Below are 15,276 nucleotides of genomic sequence, written 5' to 3' on the forward strand. Positions count from 1 at the left end.
AGACACTCTGGTGTTTCTGATGAGTAAATTAGGGCTAAACGTGCCCCTGGGACTCCAGCCACTGATATGCCTCATACACAGGAAGACCTCTTTTTAATAAGTGGCTCTTTACAAGAAAAGGAAATCTGGTGTTGTCCCTTTGAAGCCTTTGTTCATATGTCTGTACGGACACAAATATTACCGCTGAAAGCCACTATGTGTTTTTTTTCTCTTTAACTTTATATGCCTTCCTTTTTCTTTTTATTATTATTACAGTCCCACTTTCAAGATGCTCTTCAGGTTATAGTGCATATATTGCAGATTTTTCATAATTTAAAACCCAACTCCACATTATGCTTTCAGAAGGTCATTCAAGCCACAGAACATCTGTCCTTGTTCTCAAAGAGTCATCATCGTCATTGTCCATTTTACAAATGTCATCAGGGACGATCCCAGTCAAGTCCATGAGGTCCATTAGTCTTAAGCTCAGAGCCATACCACTTTACAGGGCTTTTCACAGCAACCCGGTCTCATGGGCAAACTTCCAAAGTACACTTTAAAGTCTAGACCATGACCCCTGTGTTGCTCTGATGGCCAGGCAGACAATTTCCCCATTGATCTTCTGCGTGCTACAGTATAACACAAACACAACAAACATTCAACATGGTAGCCTTTTACAGATGCAGTTAGACTGTGATTCAACACATTGAATTGCCTTAAATGATCAACAGATGGTCTTCGAGATCTTCCAGGAGAAAAACTACTCACTGGGAATGAAAGGGGTGTGACCTTAAATGTGGTTGACGGTGGATGAGGTTTTAAGAGAACAATCACTCAACAAGCTGCAGTTTATTCTCAGATAAAACACGTCAACAAATTGTTTTTTACGCAAAAGGTATGTTGCATGTTAGAACACATTCTGGAAGAATAAGTTTGACCAGCAACGAATAAGACGCAACATGGCCACAAACTGGTAGAATGGGAAACAACAGATCAACTGAACAGAACAGAGGAGAATAAAGAGAATTTCACCAATAATGGCATATCTTGGAGCTGTTGTCCCATGGCAGAAATAGTTTAAACGCGTTGTGGAAAACCTGTTTAAAAGTATATTTAAAAACCAATCACTTCACTAAACTGTGTCTCTTTTGTCCTACTGTGCCATTGTTTCCTTGCTGGTTCCTTTCTGCTCTCAGATTTTGGGGACAAAGGCTGAAGCTGAAGCTGTGCTGTGTCCACAGCCCCCTGATTAAATCTGGATCCCTTGCTGGCTCTCTCCATGGTGCTGAAAGAGCCTTCTATCAGATTACATACAGCCAGAGTAGGACCTCAGCTAATCCATTACAATAATTGATTGACAGTGCATTGAAGGTGGCCCTGTAGTGAGCACCAATTACAGTCATGTCCTGTTGCACTGTCAAATTTGCTTGGTTTGGCACAGCACAGGGAAGTGATCATTCATCTGAGAAGTACAGGAGGCTCCTGTACAACTATAGTGTGAATAATCAGATCTTTGAGAAATGACCAAACTGCTGCACAGCTCCCCAGTTAATGTTTAACCAAAACAACAGGGCAATGCTTGCAGAAGGGTTTGACTGCAGGAGGTAAACTTTCCCTGTGTCCTCGGGATTAATTCTTCATCCTGTAGGTGGTGCAATGAAGTAAGAACTGAGCTTTGACACGAGAAGCTAAGAAATGGATTTCCCTAAAAACTTCTGGTTGTAGCGTCAAGCCATGAATTGTCAAGGCTTAAAACAGCTTAGGCATCAGTTTTATGTGACTACTTGTAGAAGGTCTGACAAATTTAGGTCTGCTATTAAGAAACAATTACTTCACATCAACGAACATGTGTAAACATTCTCTATTCATGTATTTTCAGTTTCTGTATAACCCAAGCATGATAGCAACAGCAAAGTCTATTTGTCAGAAGAAAAGGAGAGCAAAATTTTAAATCCCACAGAAAGATAAGGTTTAGGAGGAGCCTGCATTAAAGCAACTGCAGCTGTATGGTAATGAGGCGCCTATGCTTCCCGTCCGCGCAGAGCAGCACGCGCCACTGAGCAAACACGCGCATGCGTCGCTATTGCCAAGACCAGCACACCAGCACACCAGCCCACGCGTCCCACAGAAATTATCTCGGGGGAAAGAGGAACTCGTTAAAATGCCATCAAAGCTTGTCGTCCCAACAAACCACGACTAATAGATGTGCAGACTGAAAGAACAACAAGTAATGGAGCAGAGGAGATAAACGCGGCATTACTGGAACAAAAAGAAATGTGGACTGCATTTTAGAGAATATATAGCCTAAGTCTAAGCCTTTGGAAACAAAATAAGATCTGAGGTCAAACAATGATTAGGTTACAAATATTTTAAAACCTCACAGGAAATGTGATCATAAACTTTAGTAATTCCTTAAATTTAACCACTGATCCAGTGAAGTAAAAGTTCCTTTTCAGTTTAATTGATCTTCTTCTTTTAGTTTTTATTTACAGATAGGATCATTTCGTTCAAGCAAATCTATCATTTAACCCTCTGGCCAACATAACGGTGTGTTTTCAAGCAGGTGAGAAAGCACCGGGGCACAGAGGCCTATTGAAAGAAAGGCGCAGGCCTGCGGCTCAGCTTCGATTGTGTAATTATTTGACTTGGTCATACTGCAGCTTTATGCAAATGAGGGGAACAATGAACGACGATGGAGATTAATTCCTCCCTGGTCTGCCGACTGAAAGGAGAAAGAATGCACTCTCTGCCAAGTGGCGCACTGTCGCATACATTTAGGTGCTATAACGAAAAAAGTAGACAAATGTATGAGAAAAGCAGATAAACCATAGAAGAGAAAGTGGACAGGGTAGGTGTATACTTTGAGGAAGGAAAAAGTAGGTTTTATTTGTTGATCAGAGAGGAAATGGTGGAAATAAACAATTTTACTGCAATCAAGTTTTTATTTAAGGCCCTTTTCTAAGTTTAACAACATAGCTTATCTTTACTTTTAGGCTTAATAAACAGACTCAATACAAACCTATGAGCGTCTATCAGCAGAATAAGACTCTATTGATTTGGTGAAAATAGTTTATATTAATTCAAACACGGTCAGGCTGTATCCAGGGACAACACCAGCTACGTTTTAGCTCTAAATATCAGCATTTCCCAACGCAAGCCTACAGACTGCGGCCTTCTTTGTGTGGAGCGCTGAATCCGCCCTGCACGCGCCTTGCTGTGGGCCAGATTGGCCGTGAGTCCCGTTTCACAGTTAAGAGGTCAATTTGCCTTTCAAACGGAAAGAGAGAGAGAGAAAAAAAAATATCCAAGCACAGGCAGACGTGGCTATTGTGCACAAAGACCAGAGGGCCTTCTTATTACTTATGTATGCAACGAGATGTCTGATTTATATGTCGAGTTCAACTACCGAGACTGACACGTGCCTTAAAATAAAGAAACACTCCCTCTCTAGTGTTTACTTAAGACACAATAAAATAAAGGTCCATAAAACTGGATTGTTTGGTTCGTTGGTTCTGTGTAATGTGCGTAAGAGAATCTGGACCACGGACACAAACAAACAACTTTGCTCCACGTGGAGCTAAAAACAGCCTGGGAAGAAACTGCATTTCAAACACGACATTATAGTTTTGTCTGAGTGGACGAACATCACAGGAGAAACCCAAAGAGGGAGCTTGTGGTTTCTGTTTTACCAAGATTGTTTCACCCTGCCTTAATTCTAATGATGGTGGTTTTGACGGACATTTCCTTTTGGCAACTCCGGGCCCCCCAGAGCAGAACCACAAAGCAGTGGCACGTGTGCATTTGTATAGGGGCCCATCAGACCATAAAAAGAGGAGGGTCTCGGCGTGTGCCTCTGTCGGGGAGGGCTGAGCGCACACATTAATGTAATAAACCGCCAGTACATCTGCTAAGCTATCTGCACATCCTCCAACGAAATCCACCAAACCCAGGCGCTGAGCCCTCCCACAATAAAATCCACTGGGATCTTGGTTTCATCTCATTGGTTGGGGATGCTGCAACAGGGGGGGGCGAGAACAATAGCATCATTCCGGCATAAAAAGAGTGGAGCTATGCCTTGGAGACGAAAACATTTCAGCAACAGAAGGATCGATATACTGGGGAGATAAAGTCCCAGAAGCCTCTCGTGTTGCCATATTTTTAACAAACCTGGATACTCCAGACTTCACCCACCTCCCCGAAGTGCCTCTCCGCTGTTACTCGCCAAGATGCCCAAAGGATTCCTGGTAAAAAGAAACAAGAAATCTGCACATGTTTCCTACAGGACTCGATCGGACGAAGATGACCTCCATGAGCATCCCACCCCATCTGCCTTGCCGAGTCACACTGACCCCTCCCCGCCGATGTCCGTGGTGTCCAGCCCAGACCGAGCCTCAGCATCGCCGGACTTCACCGCAGCTGACGCTCCGGTACAAAGACTGGGGAAGCTGGCACAGTTTGGCAACCCCGAAACAGTGTGCCAAGCCATCTACAGCCCCACCCGACCCATCAGCAAAGAGCACGACCGAGGATATTTTGAGCGAAGTTTCAATCTGGGCTCGCCTATTTCTGCTGAGTCATTCCCAACACCCGCCTCGCTCTCCGGCCTGGACCATCTTCTGTACGCCCCGGTCGACCTGAAAATCGGCACCAGCAACAGCAGCCGCAGCGGCACCACCAGCATCACCATCAGCAGCAGCAGCAGCAGCAGCAGCAGCCTCCCGGGACCAAGCAACCGGGTCGCCATCAAACGACCCGCAGCCGATGGAGCAGAGCGCAAATCTAAACCTGCCTCAAAGAAACCCAAAGCCATTAGAAAACTCAACTTTGAAGACGAGGTGACGACTTCTCCAGTGCTTGGGCTCAAAATCAAAGAGGGGCCGGTGGACATGAAGCCGAGGGCGCAGTCCTCCGGAGGAAACAAACCTTTAGGGGAGTTTGTGTGTCAACTGTGCAAAGAAGCGTACGCGGATCCGTTCTCTCTGGCTCAGCACAAATGCTCTTGCATAGTCAGAGTCGAGTATCGGTGTCCTGAGTGCGATAAGATGTTCAGCTGCCCGGCAAACCTCGCTTCTCACCGCCGCTGGCACAAACCCCGGATCACCGGCACCCCGGCGATGCCACCCGCACAGGGCATCAAATCTGAAATGGCCAAAATGCCGCCCCTGGGTATCAAGTCAGTCTCCGACGAAGCCAAAGACATGAGTGACAGAGACACCCCGAGTCCAGGGCTGTCCGAATCAGGCTCTGAAGACGGCGCATACGACTGCCAGTACTGTGGGAAGAGGTTTAAGCGACAGGCATACCTAAGAAAACACATCATGGGACACCAGGCTCTGCAAAAGAAAGTGCTGGAAGAGCACGGGTTTCAAACCAGCGACCGCGCGACAGAGCAGGCTCCGGTGTCAGCCGTCGCTCCCTCCTCCTCCTCCTCCTCCTCCTCCTCCTCCTCTTCCTCCTCCTCAGCATCATCATCTTCTTCATCCTCAGAGGAAGCCTCAAACCAAAGCCCCCTCAATCTGAGCCCGGTGGACTGTCTGCTGTGCCCGGTGTGCGGGGAGAGTTTCACCAGCAGGGCCGGCCAGGAGAGACACCTGCGCCTCATGCACTCCTCCCAGATCTACCCGTGCAAATACTGCCCCGCCACTCTCTACAGCTCACCGGGGCTCACCAGGCACATAAACAAGTGCCACCCCTCGGAGAACAGGCAGGTGATCCTGCTGCAAATGCCGGTGCGCCCCGCCTGTTGAAGACAACACAGAACTTGTGCCTTTGATGTGGGGTGGGGGGATGGAAATGATAATGATAAAAAAAAAAAATCGAGAGAAAAACAAACAAAAAAGTTGCTTTGGGGTGAAAAAAAAGAAAGGGGAAAAAAGATAACAAAAACACAAAAAAGTTTGTGACGCTCACTGCCATAACTTGAGGCCAATGAAAGGCAGAACTGTTTGATGTTTAAGTGGTGTATTTTCCATGCCAATCAGTGATTGTTGAATGCTTGTCTCTATATTTGAAGTACACATAGGCCTATTTTGGGATTTTATTTCTCAAATTAGTTTATCAAGAAGAAGAAGAAGAAGAAGGAAAACAAAAAAAGAATACAAAGCGTTAGTTTGACTGTTAAAGGGTATTTTTCTAGGACAGCACATGCTCAATGATAGCTTCTAGACCTAAGAAATGTCTTAAAATTCTCAGAAATCCTTTTCCCCCCCCGTCGAAGCCTCTTGAATTCACCGACCGTGACTGCTCCATCACTGTAGCTTTACGCCAGTTTGTGAATGACAGAACTTATCAACTTTGTCGTGGTGGAAAAAAAGCAAAGTGTGACTGAAGAATTCCCCGTTTAGTAGAACCACAAATGCCTTTAGTATACAGATAAGCCTAGTCTGAAATAGCTTACAGTGCATACACATCCAAATCCCGCTGTATAACTGCCTTAAAAAAAAAAAAAAAAGTCAACATAGATTGTTTTAATTTTGAATGCTGGCACATATTTTATTATTATTGAAGATTGTTGCAATATTTTTCATCATATTTATTTATTTATTCTAATTATTTGATGTAACTTATTGTTGTGTTTGTCGTGATTTTATTTCCCTCTTCCCTGTGAATCGTTCTGGCAGTTTACATGTCGTATAGCCAAAATGTTTTTTCTGTTTTTTTTTTTTTTTTTCGTTGGTTAAATTTATGAGTTTGTGATAACTGTCGTGGGTCGGGTTTTAATCTTCAATCTCCACAGCTCTTGTAAGAAATAAAAATCAAAACAAACTGGAAAAAAAAAACCTTAAAAAAAAAGGAAAAGAAAAAAACTTAAAGCTCTTACCTTAGATGCAATCTTTTTTAAGGACAAGTTATTTTTCTTAAATGTTGGCTTTTATAGCGCTTTGATTGTATGTGTATATCGTTGTTGTCTATGGAAATAAAATATTTTCAAAAGGACACGTGGTCTCTGAGAGCTTCAACTTACAGCGTTATGAACTTTATTTCAGAGAAATCTATATATTTTCCTTCTTCTTTTGAGGGACTCTCATATCCAACTACTGACGCGTCTGGCTTTAGTGGCCTCCTCGGATGGACTGTTAGTACAACAACACACTAGTCCATCCAAGTTTTCATCCCCGAGGTGCTTCTGTGATGTTTTGATAAGAAATTATCTTGCAATGCCAAGATGTTGCATGAACTGATTTTTTTTTGCAGTTTTGTTTTCGGTGCATAAAACTGAAACAAAAGTTTTGAGCGCACATCAAAACCACTTAATTGATCTATCTTAAAAATACTAGCAATAATAATAATAATAATAATAATAATAATAATAATAAAGTCCCCACATCTGAGTTAACTGTGGGTTATTTGCATATTAATCTAAGACACTTTTGGAACAGATGTAAACATAATTATTTGTTTTAATAAATTCACAGACAACACAAAAGCAGTTTTGACCCAACTTTTTGTGTGCTATCAGGTGGTTTAAAGTCGGTTCTGAAAGTGGTTTATAGTGGTCTATAGTTTAATTTCACGCTAAAAAAAAAATAAAAAATCCCCGAAAATCAAACGTCAGCTTTTAAAACCCGCAGGGTCAAAAGTCTTGACACTCCCAACTTTGTCCAAATCTATTAAACAGGCCTCACCGTGCACGACAAAACGTCTGAAACTCTCGTGACGAAATCTTCGCATCCGACCCCCCTACCCCCCCCATCCTTTATCAGACCGAGCCTCCGTAAATCATTGCTGCAGAGGCTCAACAGACGCCGTGTCGCTGCCATAGAGAACCACTTACGGCCTTATCATAAATTCCCCCCTTAATACCATGTCAGGACATGACAGGAGGACAAAGAGGTGGTGGATCAGTGCTCACCTCTGGCGCAGTAAAACATCTGTCTGCTTTGGAAAACTCTCACAGCTCAATTTTTCTTTAGTTCCATCTGATTTAAGACGCACCAGGGCACAGCTGATTTACCCAACAGAACCCCTAAAGCATTAAGTGAGTTGTAATTCAGCAGGTAGCTTCCAGTTATGTCACTTTAGACTTAAATCACAGATACAGTGAGCATTATGATAACGTTGACCTCAGAACATCATCACTTATGAATGGGGGGGGGGGGGGGTAAATGTCACCTTCAAACCAACTTTTACTCCTCGTCTCTCCCAGTTTCTGCACTCTTATTAATATTCTGCACCTGTCTGAGGCAGAAGGAGATCACACAAACTTTTTCAAATGAGCATCTCTCTGCCTTGAGGCGACGGCGACAATGCAGCAAGAAAAAAAAAGACATCTGAAGTGTGAAAATGGACCACAGCTAGTGGGATAACATGAAATAATACAATAAGGTAGTAATCACAGTGTCAGCTTGTTCTGTTGCAACATTTTCCAAGTCAATGACTGAGCCAAACGGAGCTGAACCCAGTGAAAATGAGGTAACATTAGGATTATTTCTCACACACAGTTTCAGGGCTCCAATTATGGTCAAGTGCTTCTCCTGCGTCTTTATGTGGCTCAGGAGAGGTAGGGCACCTGTAGGTGCCGCAGCCATTGCACCTGTACCTCCTGATGAGCTTCCATTATGCCGGCCTGCTCTAAGTAGGGCTGAGCAGCAGGGGAGACAGATGGGAGGAGGGTCAGGTTACCCCCGCTGCCGCTGCTGTTAGCGCGGCCGGGCCAGGGTCACAGAAAACCCCATGGTAACAGCACCATCCTGAGCCTGCACACTAATAAAAGCCCTAATTTCCAACACATCAGTTAACAGACAGAAAAATAAAGCGTGTAGAATTTCAAAAATGATTTAATGAAATGTTTCAATTTCCACATTTCTAATGAAGATAGCAGGACTTCGGCATTTAAAAAGTTTGATATGTTGACAAGTCGAGATGAAATTTCAAGCTTTTTTTTCCTCTCTTATACAAAGATTATATTACAGGCATTAATATATTCATATTAGGGGGCAAAGAGGCCTTCGAATTTGACACAATGTACAAGGATTTCTAAAACAATAAGAGAAAAAAAAAACAACACATCAAGACTAAGACCAACAAATTTTTCTTCACAAATATAAGACGAACAACCTTATCTTGGTCCAAACACCTCCAGCAACTAAGCCACTAAAAGAGGAGAACATATCCCTTCAACAGGCATTTTCTATAACCTACAATCTTTAGATCAACATCTTGGGTGGTTCCTTCAAGTGGCTTTGGGGGGGAAATAAAAATCATAGACGTGGGTCCAGGCCTATATAACTATACATTCGTTGATAAACAAAAAGCCCCCCAAAAAAACAGGTGTGTGGAATCCCCGGCTGTTTGGATTGACCATGTTCTGCTCGAGGACTGAACAAACAAAAGGATGTGAGGTGTGGGAGAAAGAGGGCAAAAGTAAGGCATAGTAGTGCAACAGATGGGGATAGGGTTGTGGCTTGGGTGGAGCCTTCAGGGGGCGTGTAGTCCGAGTGTGTGATATGGGGGGGGGTGGGGGCACCTGGCTACCATGACAACCTGAGCAGCGCAGGCGTGACTGTTGCTAGGAGGGGTAGTAAGAGTTCAGCGCTGGCATGCCACCTCATGCCCGAGCCCCCCTCTCCCACCAGGTCTCAGGAGACGACGTGGGAAGAGGATCATGGGAAAGATGGGAAAGAAGTGGAGTCTGTTGTTTTCCGTGGGAGGCACAAGACACTGACCTTCAGAGACGCAGGGGGGGGAAGCGCTTTGTTTTACACTGCTAACGAGGAGCTGCGGCTCAAAGTGATCACGGTTTGCCTCATGTGATGAAAAATCAAAGTTTAATCTCATGACGTGGGTGCAGCAGTGGTGGTGTGGGACATCATCTTACTGTAGAGGACAGACATTACACAGGCACTGCGAGAAGCTCTCTCAGATGCAGTCACACAGGCTACACGCGTACACACTAACATACCTGCATACAAGCGCACACACACCAGTGCATGGAAATAAGATTCACCTGAGGCTCTGGCGGTATTTTCCTCTGAACAGCACAAGAATACATAACACAACATATCCGCAAAATAACTCCTCAAATAATCCTCTCAATATACATCTTGCAAACACACGAGATAATAAAATTTAAAGCAATATGAATTAAAAAAAAAAAAAAAAAAAAAAAAAGACAGAAGAAGAACATTCGATGCTAATGATGAAAGTGAGTGCAAAAACATTGGTTGTTTGGGAATGTCGGAATGTCGATGTCTTAGCTTCACAGGAGAGAGAAACGGATAGCAGAGGAAAGAGACAGGAGGAACTTATCTAATTACCGGACATAAGCCCACGTTAACAACATCAGAAAACAATTACAAACGCAGTCTTTTCTCATTCCAGCAGAGTTGCATAAATCAAATCATGACACAATCTATTGGAATTCATTTAAAAAGGAAAATGAGAGTGGTGAAAAAAAAAAAAAAAAAAAAAAAAAACCCACAAAAAAACAAATCTAATTTCATCTCAAGCTAGAAAGACGTCATCGATTGTCCACTCCGGGTTCAAAACAATGAAAAAAAACCTCTGACACTGCAGGGACTCCGTACCCAAGCAGTCTGTGCAGTAGTGCAGGGAGTACAAATCAACCAGGGGAGGCGTTCCCCAGTGCATCAGTCTTTTCTTCTTTTCACTGTGGGAAAATGGTCCACAAACATAGTCCAAACTGGTGCTACAGGGCAGGACAACAGCTTCAGCATCACTCTGTCACTACCTGAAGTGGAATCTTTGACACAGGAAGGTTGTGGCAGATGCTAAAGGAGGTAACAAGGCAGACATATTCATAAACAGATACCAATCTCTTGTGCGGTTTAAGCACAATTGCATTTACAACTGTGTCATTCAGTGCTTTATTACATTAAGTGTGGAAACAGGTTAGATAAAGAAACGGCATAAAGCGGTCTCCCATTCCCTTACTATAGTAAGAACTTTGTTTTTCTGGTGCTTTGAGAGCGCACTAGAAAAAGAGAATAAAAATCACATTTACATCACAGGTTACTTTAAAACAGAGTCTTCCTATGTTGCTGAAACCACCCGGATGAGCATAAATAGTTTAGTCTCATGTCCGTCTCAGTTAACGCAATTAAAGTGAAATGTAGCGACAAAAATCAACGACAGCCACTTAAATTAAAAAATTTAAACAGATTCCAGTTAATGTTTGTATCAGACGAAAAAAAAAACCCGACAAAAAACACTCTTGCAGTCACGGCTGGGTCTGTGAGGTTCTTCCAGAAAAGATTAAAGTCTTCACTCAGGGGGAAAAAAGGGGGGACGGGTTGAGGAGCTCAGTTGGAGGATTTGCTTATAGCGCTGGCAGATCGGCGGAGTTTCCCTGAAACTCTATGTTTTGTGGAACGGGGCATGGTGGGAGAAACCTGGTCGACCGAGTCTGTTGTGGTTGTCGCGGTGTTTCCGCCGTCCGTGCTGACGCTGCCAGTGAAGGATCCTGAGAGAGAGATGGAGAAAGTTTGCAGATAGAGGGACAACGATGGAGAGACAGCGAGACGGTTAGATGTGGCAGCGTTTCACTGGGCTTCGTTTCAATTCTACATCTCAGCATGCTTTCTCATGCATGTGGCTGCTCTCGAAACCAAGAATACCCAGTTCATAGGATTTTCACCTTCATTCACAAACAAACTGTGAAAAACAAGAGTTAGGATTCAAATTAGTTTCGTTTAAGTTCATTTGAATTAAGGCAGAGAACAAAAACCTTTCAGAAATGACATGCCTTTTTCACATGCTGTAGAAAAGCAAAGCTTGTTAAAAGAGAAGTTTTTTTCCAGAAGCTTATAGGATGTAAAAAATAGAGAGAGGCAACCTTTGCAGCTAAAAAAGAAAGTATTCAGTTCACAGTGTGAAAGCAGAATGCTTTGAATGGAAATAAAATTAGACATTACGCTCTTGTTGTGAACATCGGGGCCTTCCCATTGTCAAGCATTGTCCTCTTACACAAAACCCTCACTTCAATGATTACGTGATGGCAAACAGCAATAATGTGGGAGGTGGGTATGAAATGCTGGTGGGGACAATCAAGTATTGTGAACATCCTCGCTGTGCCCCTCACCAAATCCAAACTACGGGGCCCCCGCCCGTCTCGGCCCCATGCCTCGAGTTTAAACAACTTTTCTGCTTTGTTGAGATGGCATCTGGTTGCCTATTTTCTTTCCTATCCTTTTATTTCCTGCCATTTTTCGGAGGCATCTCAAGTTGCACCGGCTAAAAGGGATGGCAGATGGCTGGAGTAACAGAGACTCAGCAGCACAGTGGACACCAGCAGCATCCAGGGCTGCAGCTCACTGGGAGAGGAGGCTGGGCTACGGATGAAACACTGGGTGTATGTATTGTGAAGGCAACAGGGGAGGTGAGGGGCTCCAAACGTGCATTCTCAAATCTACATATGAATATGAAAGAGAGGTGTGCTTGGCTAAAAATGTGGGCGGCCTTATGGGGAGTAAATTCAGCATTCCTGTATTCGTCTATTCATTCCAACAGTAAACATAAACTCAAGATAAAATTCGTAGACTGTAAAAATCCATGATAAACTGGAGGAAGGGAATCTAATAAAGGCAATTTACACAAACAACTGGTTGCATCAGTTTCCAAATGAAGTGCAGGATTGTAAGGGCTCATGTAAGAATTAAGTTTTTCTAGTCAGAGTGAAGAAATAACCCAACTGATCCATCATTACGGTCATTATAACCCCACGACTTGACTCTTTGCTTGGCCAAAAACCGCCTTACAGCGACATTCACTTCAGAAGTAAAAGAAGAAGAGAAAAATCGAGAAAGGAAGAAAACAAAGGGAGTCTTGAAATGGCCCTGCAATCCCATTGGTCCCCAAGGCAGCAGTTCAAACAAGGCTTTAGATGACAAAGACGTCTTCCAGTGCGGCAGGTGTTAGTCTCAGAGTCTGCCCCAGGCAAACAGGCACACTCCAACAGGAGGAAATGAGGAAGGGGGTGGAGGGATTGAGAGAGGAAAAAAGAAAAAGGAGAAAAGTGTTTGCTGGGGGAACAGATAAAGGCGCTCCACATGCAGAAGCAAGGGCCAGAAGTGTAGCCGTATTGTTCATGCTGCTACTTAGTCAGGTGCTAATTGTCGCCACCGTGCATCGCTCTCAATTACCAGCCTGGCCTAAACAGTAAGACATCCCGACATAAACAGCCCGGTTTCTCTTTCCCTTTCCCTTTGTCAAAGCACTCAGTCAATAAAGCTTGGTTAGTACCGAATGATAAAGGAGCGTTGGGAGGGAAAACAGCCAGGATGAGTGAGCGAGCGAAGGGTAGGTAGGCTGCTGGAGCAAAAAAAAGCTTCCGGTCTGACCTCGGGCTTACCTTCACCACATATAGCATTTGGATCTTTAAGATTTTTTTTAATCTAAAAGGGAAAAAAAAACAGAGTAGAGCATCATGTGAGAAAGCAGTGGACACACTGACACGGCATACCAAACTGCAGGAGAACACAACACAACGCTGCTGAAAGGTCACAAGTGTCTCAGAGGTTGGATGGAGGGATATTCAGGCAGCGTGTGTGGCGGTTTGGTTAGTTGTTAACTGATTTTGGATGATGAGTTGATCAACAAGTGGCATTTTTTTCAAAAGGCCATAATGTCAGTCACAGATTTCAAACAGTAAGACCATTTTGAAAGCCAAAGCACAAATGTTGGTCAGTTGACATGGAAACAACAGGCTTAGAAACATTTAGCACCAATGTAACGAGTAGAGAGGTAGTTAGGGTGAAAGAAAAAGATGTTGGAGCACCTCAGAGGGTCACGGTAGCTTTTATGTGGTTTTATCGTGACAGTACTCTTGTTTTCTTTAGTGCAGTTAATAATTTTAAGAAGCACAATAACCCCCCCTCCACTTTCTAAAAAAAAAAAAAATTAGAAAAACACTACAAAGTGACCAAGCGGTGCAAAGAGTAACACAGCAAGGACAGAGCACTGGTGATGGGGAGTTCACATCATAGATGAGCTCATGCAGGAAGCCATGATGTTGGACTGAAGCTGCATGGTGAGAACGAAGTTACATTCAGGGTGATAACATTTGAGGTTACAGAAGATACTGACAAGCCAAGATGGTAAAGAAGTGGATGGCTGACATGAGGGGGCTCAGGTGAGACGCCTTCTGGCAAAGTGGTGGCATATTGCAGGGGCGCTTTATTTAGTCTAATCAGCATGCAGGTACCGTACGTAAAATCAAAGCCTGCGTTGCGTTTAAAAAAGGGCTAAATGAAGCGCAATCCCTTTTCATTTGATGACGGGAGGGCTCACAGTGACCTAAATGAATGAATGGCTGTTAGGGGGCTGTGGTTAGGCATCATGCCAAGTGTGAAGGAAGCAGGCAGTCTTACAGTCCACTTTGGCCCAGGGGTAATCCATGTCCCAAACCATCCCCGGCCAACGCCTGCACGCTGTCATGGAGCATGGATGACATGTTAGTGGCAGCAATGGGAGCCAGAGTAGGGTGGACAGACAGGCAGATGAATAGGAAAACTTGCATAAAAAAAAAACCAACAACACACACACACACACACTCTCGCGCACACTTCTGCATAAAGAAAAGGGAGAGGTGTAACACTTTTGAGATGGGTAAGATGAGGAGCAGTCAGCCACCACAGCCACATTTAATGCATATAAGACTGTATAAGACACAAGAGTATCAAGACATTCAGAATCATTGCTCAAAGCGTATGAAACCTTCCCTTTGTGCTTGAAAATTTATTCTTACGTTTAGTAGATCTGATAAGTTATCCATTTGATAAAAGAAAGCTGACAACTGGCTCAAACCTCCATTTCTGTCAAAGGCAACTTTGTGAATGGGTTGAACAGCACAAACCTGCTGGGAAAGGCTGTGATGCTGCATGAGGCAAGAGTATTTCAGATAAACTCATATACTATATGCTCTTATTAACCTATTGATCAGTTAACACGTGTGGATTCAGGAAAAACACAAATTGCTGTTCATTAGGACTTACTGCAGCAATGAAGGTGATCCCACGGAAACTCACTGTTTGAGGCAGACTGCATTCTTAGGGATTCATTTTGTTGTTCAATTTCAATGCTTTCAGTCAATCCAAGATGTCACTGAACCTCAAACTTGGATGTTTAACAAACAAAAGGTGAGTTTTGCTTTTTTTTTTGCTGGCTGGCTATCCAGTGTTGTACTTGGATTCACGTGATGGAGCTCTGTTCTGCATGGTGATTATGATATATATGAATTTGGACTTCTTTTTGTAATGTCTGCAGAGTGTATGTTCCAGAGGTTTGTGAGATGTACCTCTGTACATCTCCTCCACGCTGCCCAGGCCTAGCTTGAAGTGT

The 15,276-nt window shown here is 43.6% G+C and overlaps 2 protein-coding genes across 7 annotated transcripts in view; one reads left to right on the forward strand and one right to left on the reverse strand.

The window, feature by feature from the left end:
- The first annotated feature begins 4,017 nt into the window (after positions 1-4,017).
- Positions 4,018-6,903, forward strand: insm1b (insulinoma-associated 1b). The gene has a single exon (XM_075448529.1). It carries the CDS (start codon positions 4,206-4,208, stop codon positions 5,724-5,726), a length of 1,521 nt encoding a protein of 506 aa, XP_075304644.1. The 5' UTR covers positions 4,018-4,205; the 3' UTR covers positions 5,727-6,903.
- Positions 6,904-8,738: 1,835 nt separating this feature from the next.
- ralgapa2 (Ral GTPase activating protein catalytic subunit alpha 2) overlaps positions 8,739-15,276 on the reverse strand; it is a 90,323-nt gene continuing 83,785 nt past the window's right edge. For 3 of the 6 annotated variants that reach the window (XM_075447745.1, XM_075447740.1, XM_075447743.1), the window contains one exon: positions 8,739-11,401. In XM_075447745.1, the coding sequence (XP_075303860.1) occupies positions 11,241-11,401 (161 nt within the window). In that variant the 3' untranslated portion in view covers positions 8,739-11,240. The other 3 variants (XM_075447742.1, XM_075447744.1, XM_075447741.1) reach the window with 3 other exon arrangements.

The sequence above is a fragment of the Odontesthes bonariensis genome, chromosome 17, assembly GCF_027942865.1.
Source record: "Odontesthes bonariensis isolate fOdoBon6 chromosome 17, fOdoBon6.hap1, whole genome shotgun sequence".
Taxonomy (NCBI): domain Eukaryota; kingdom Metazoa; phylum Chordata; class Actinopteri; order Atheriniformes; family Atherinopsidae; genus Odontesthes; species Odontesthes bonariensis.

What these genes read in the sequence shown, in the direction of transcription:
- insm1b (XM_075448529.1), top strand. Translation starts at nt 4,206, where the DNA reads ATGCCCAAAGGATTCCTGGTAAAAAGAAACAAGAAATCTGCACATGTT.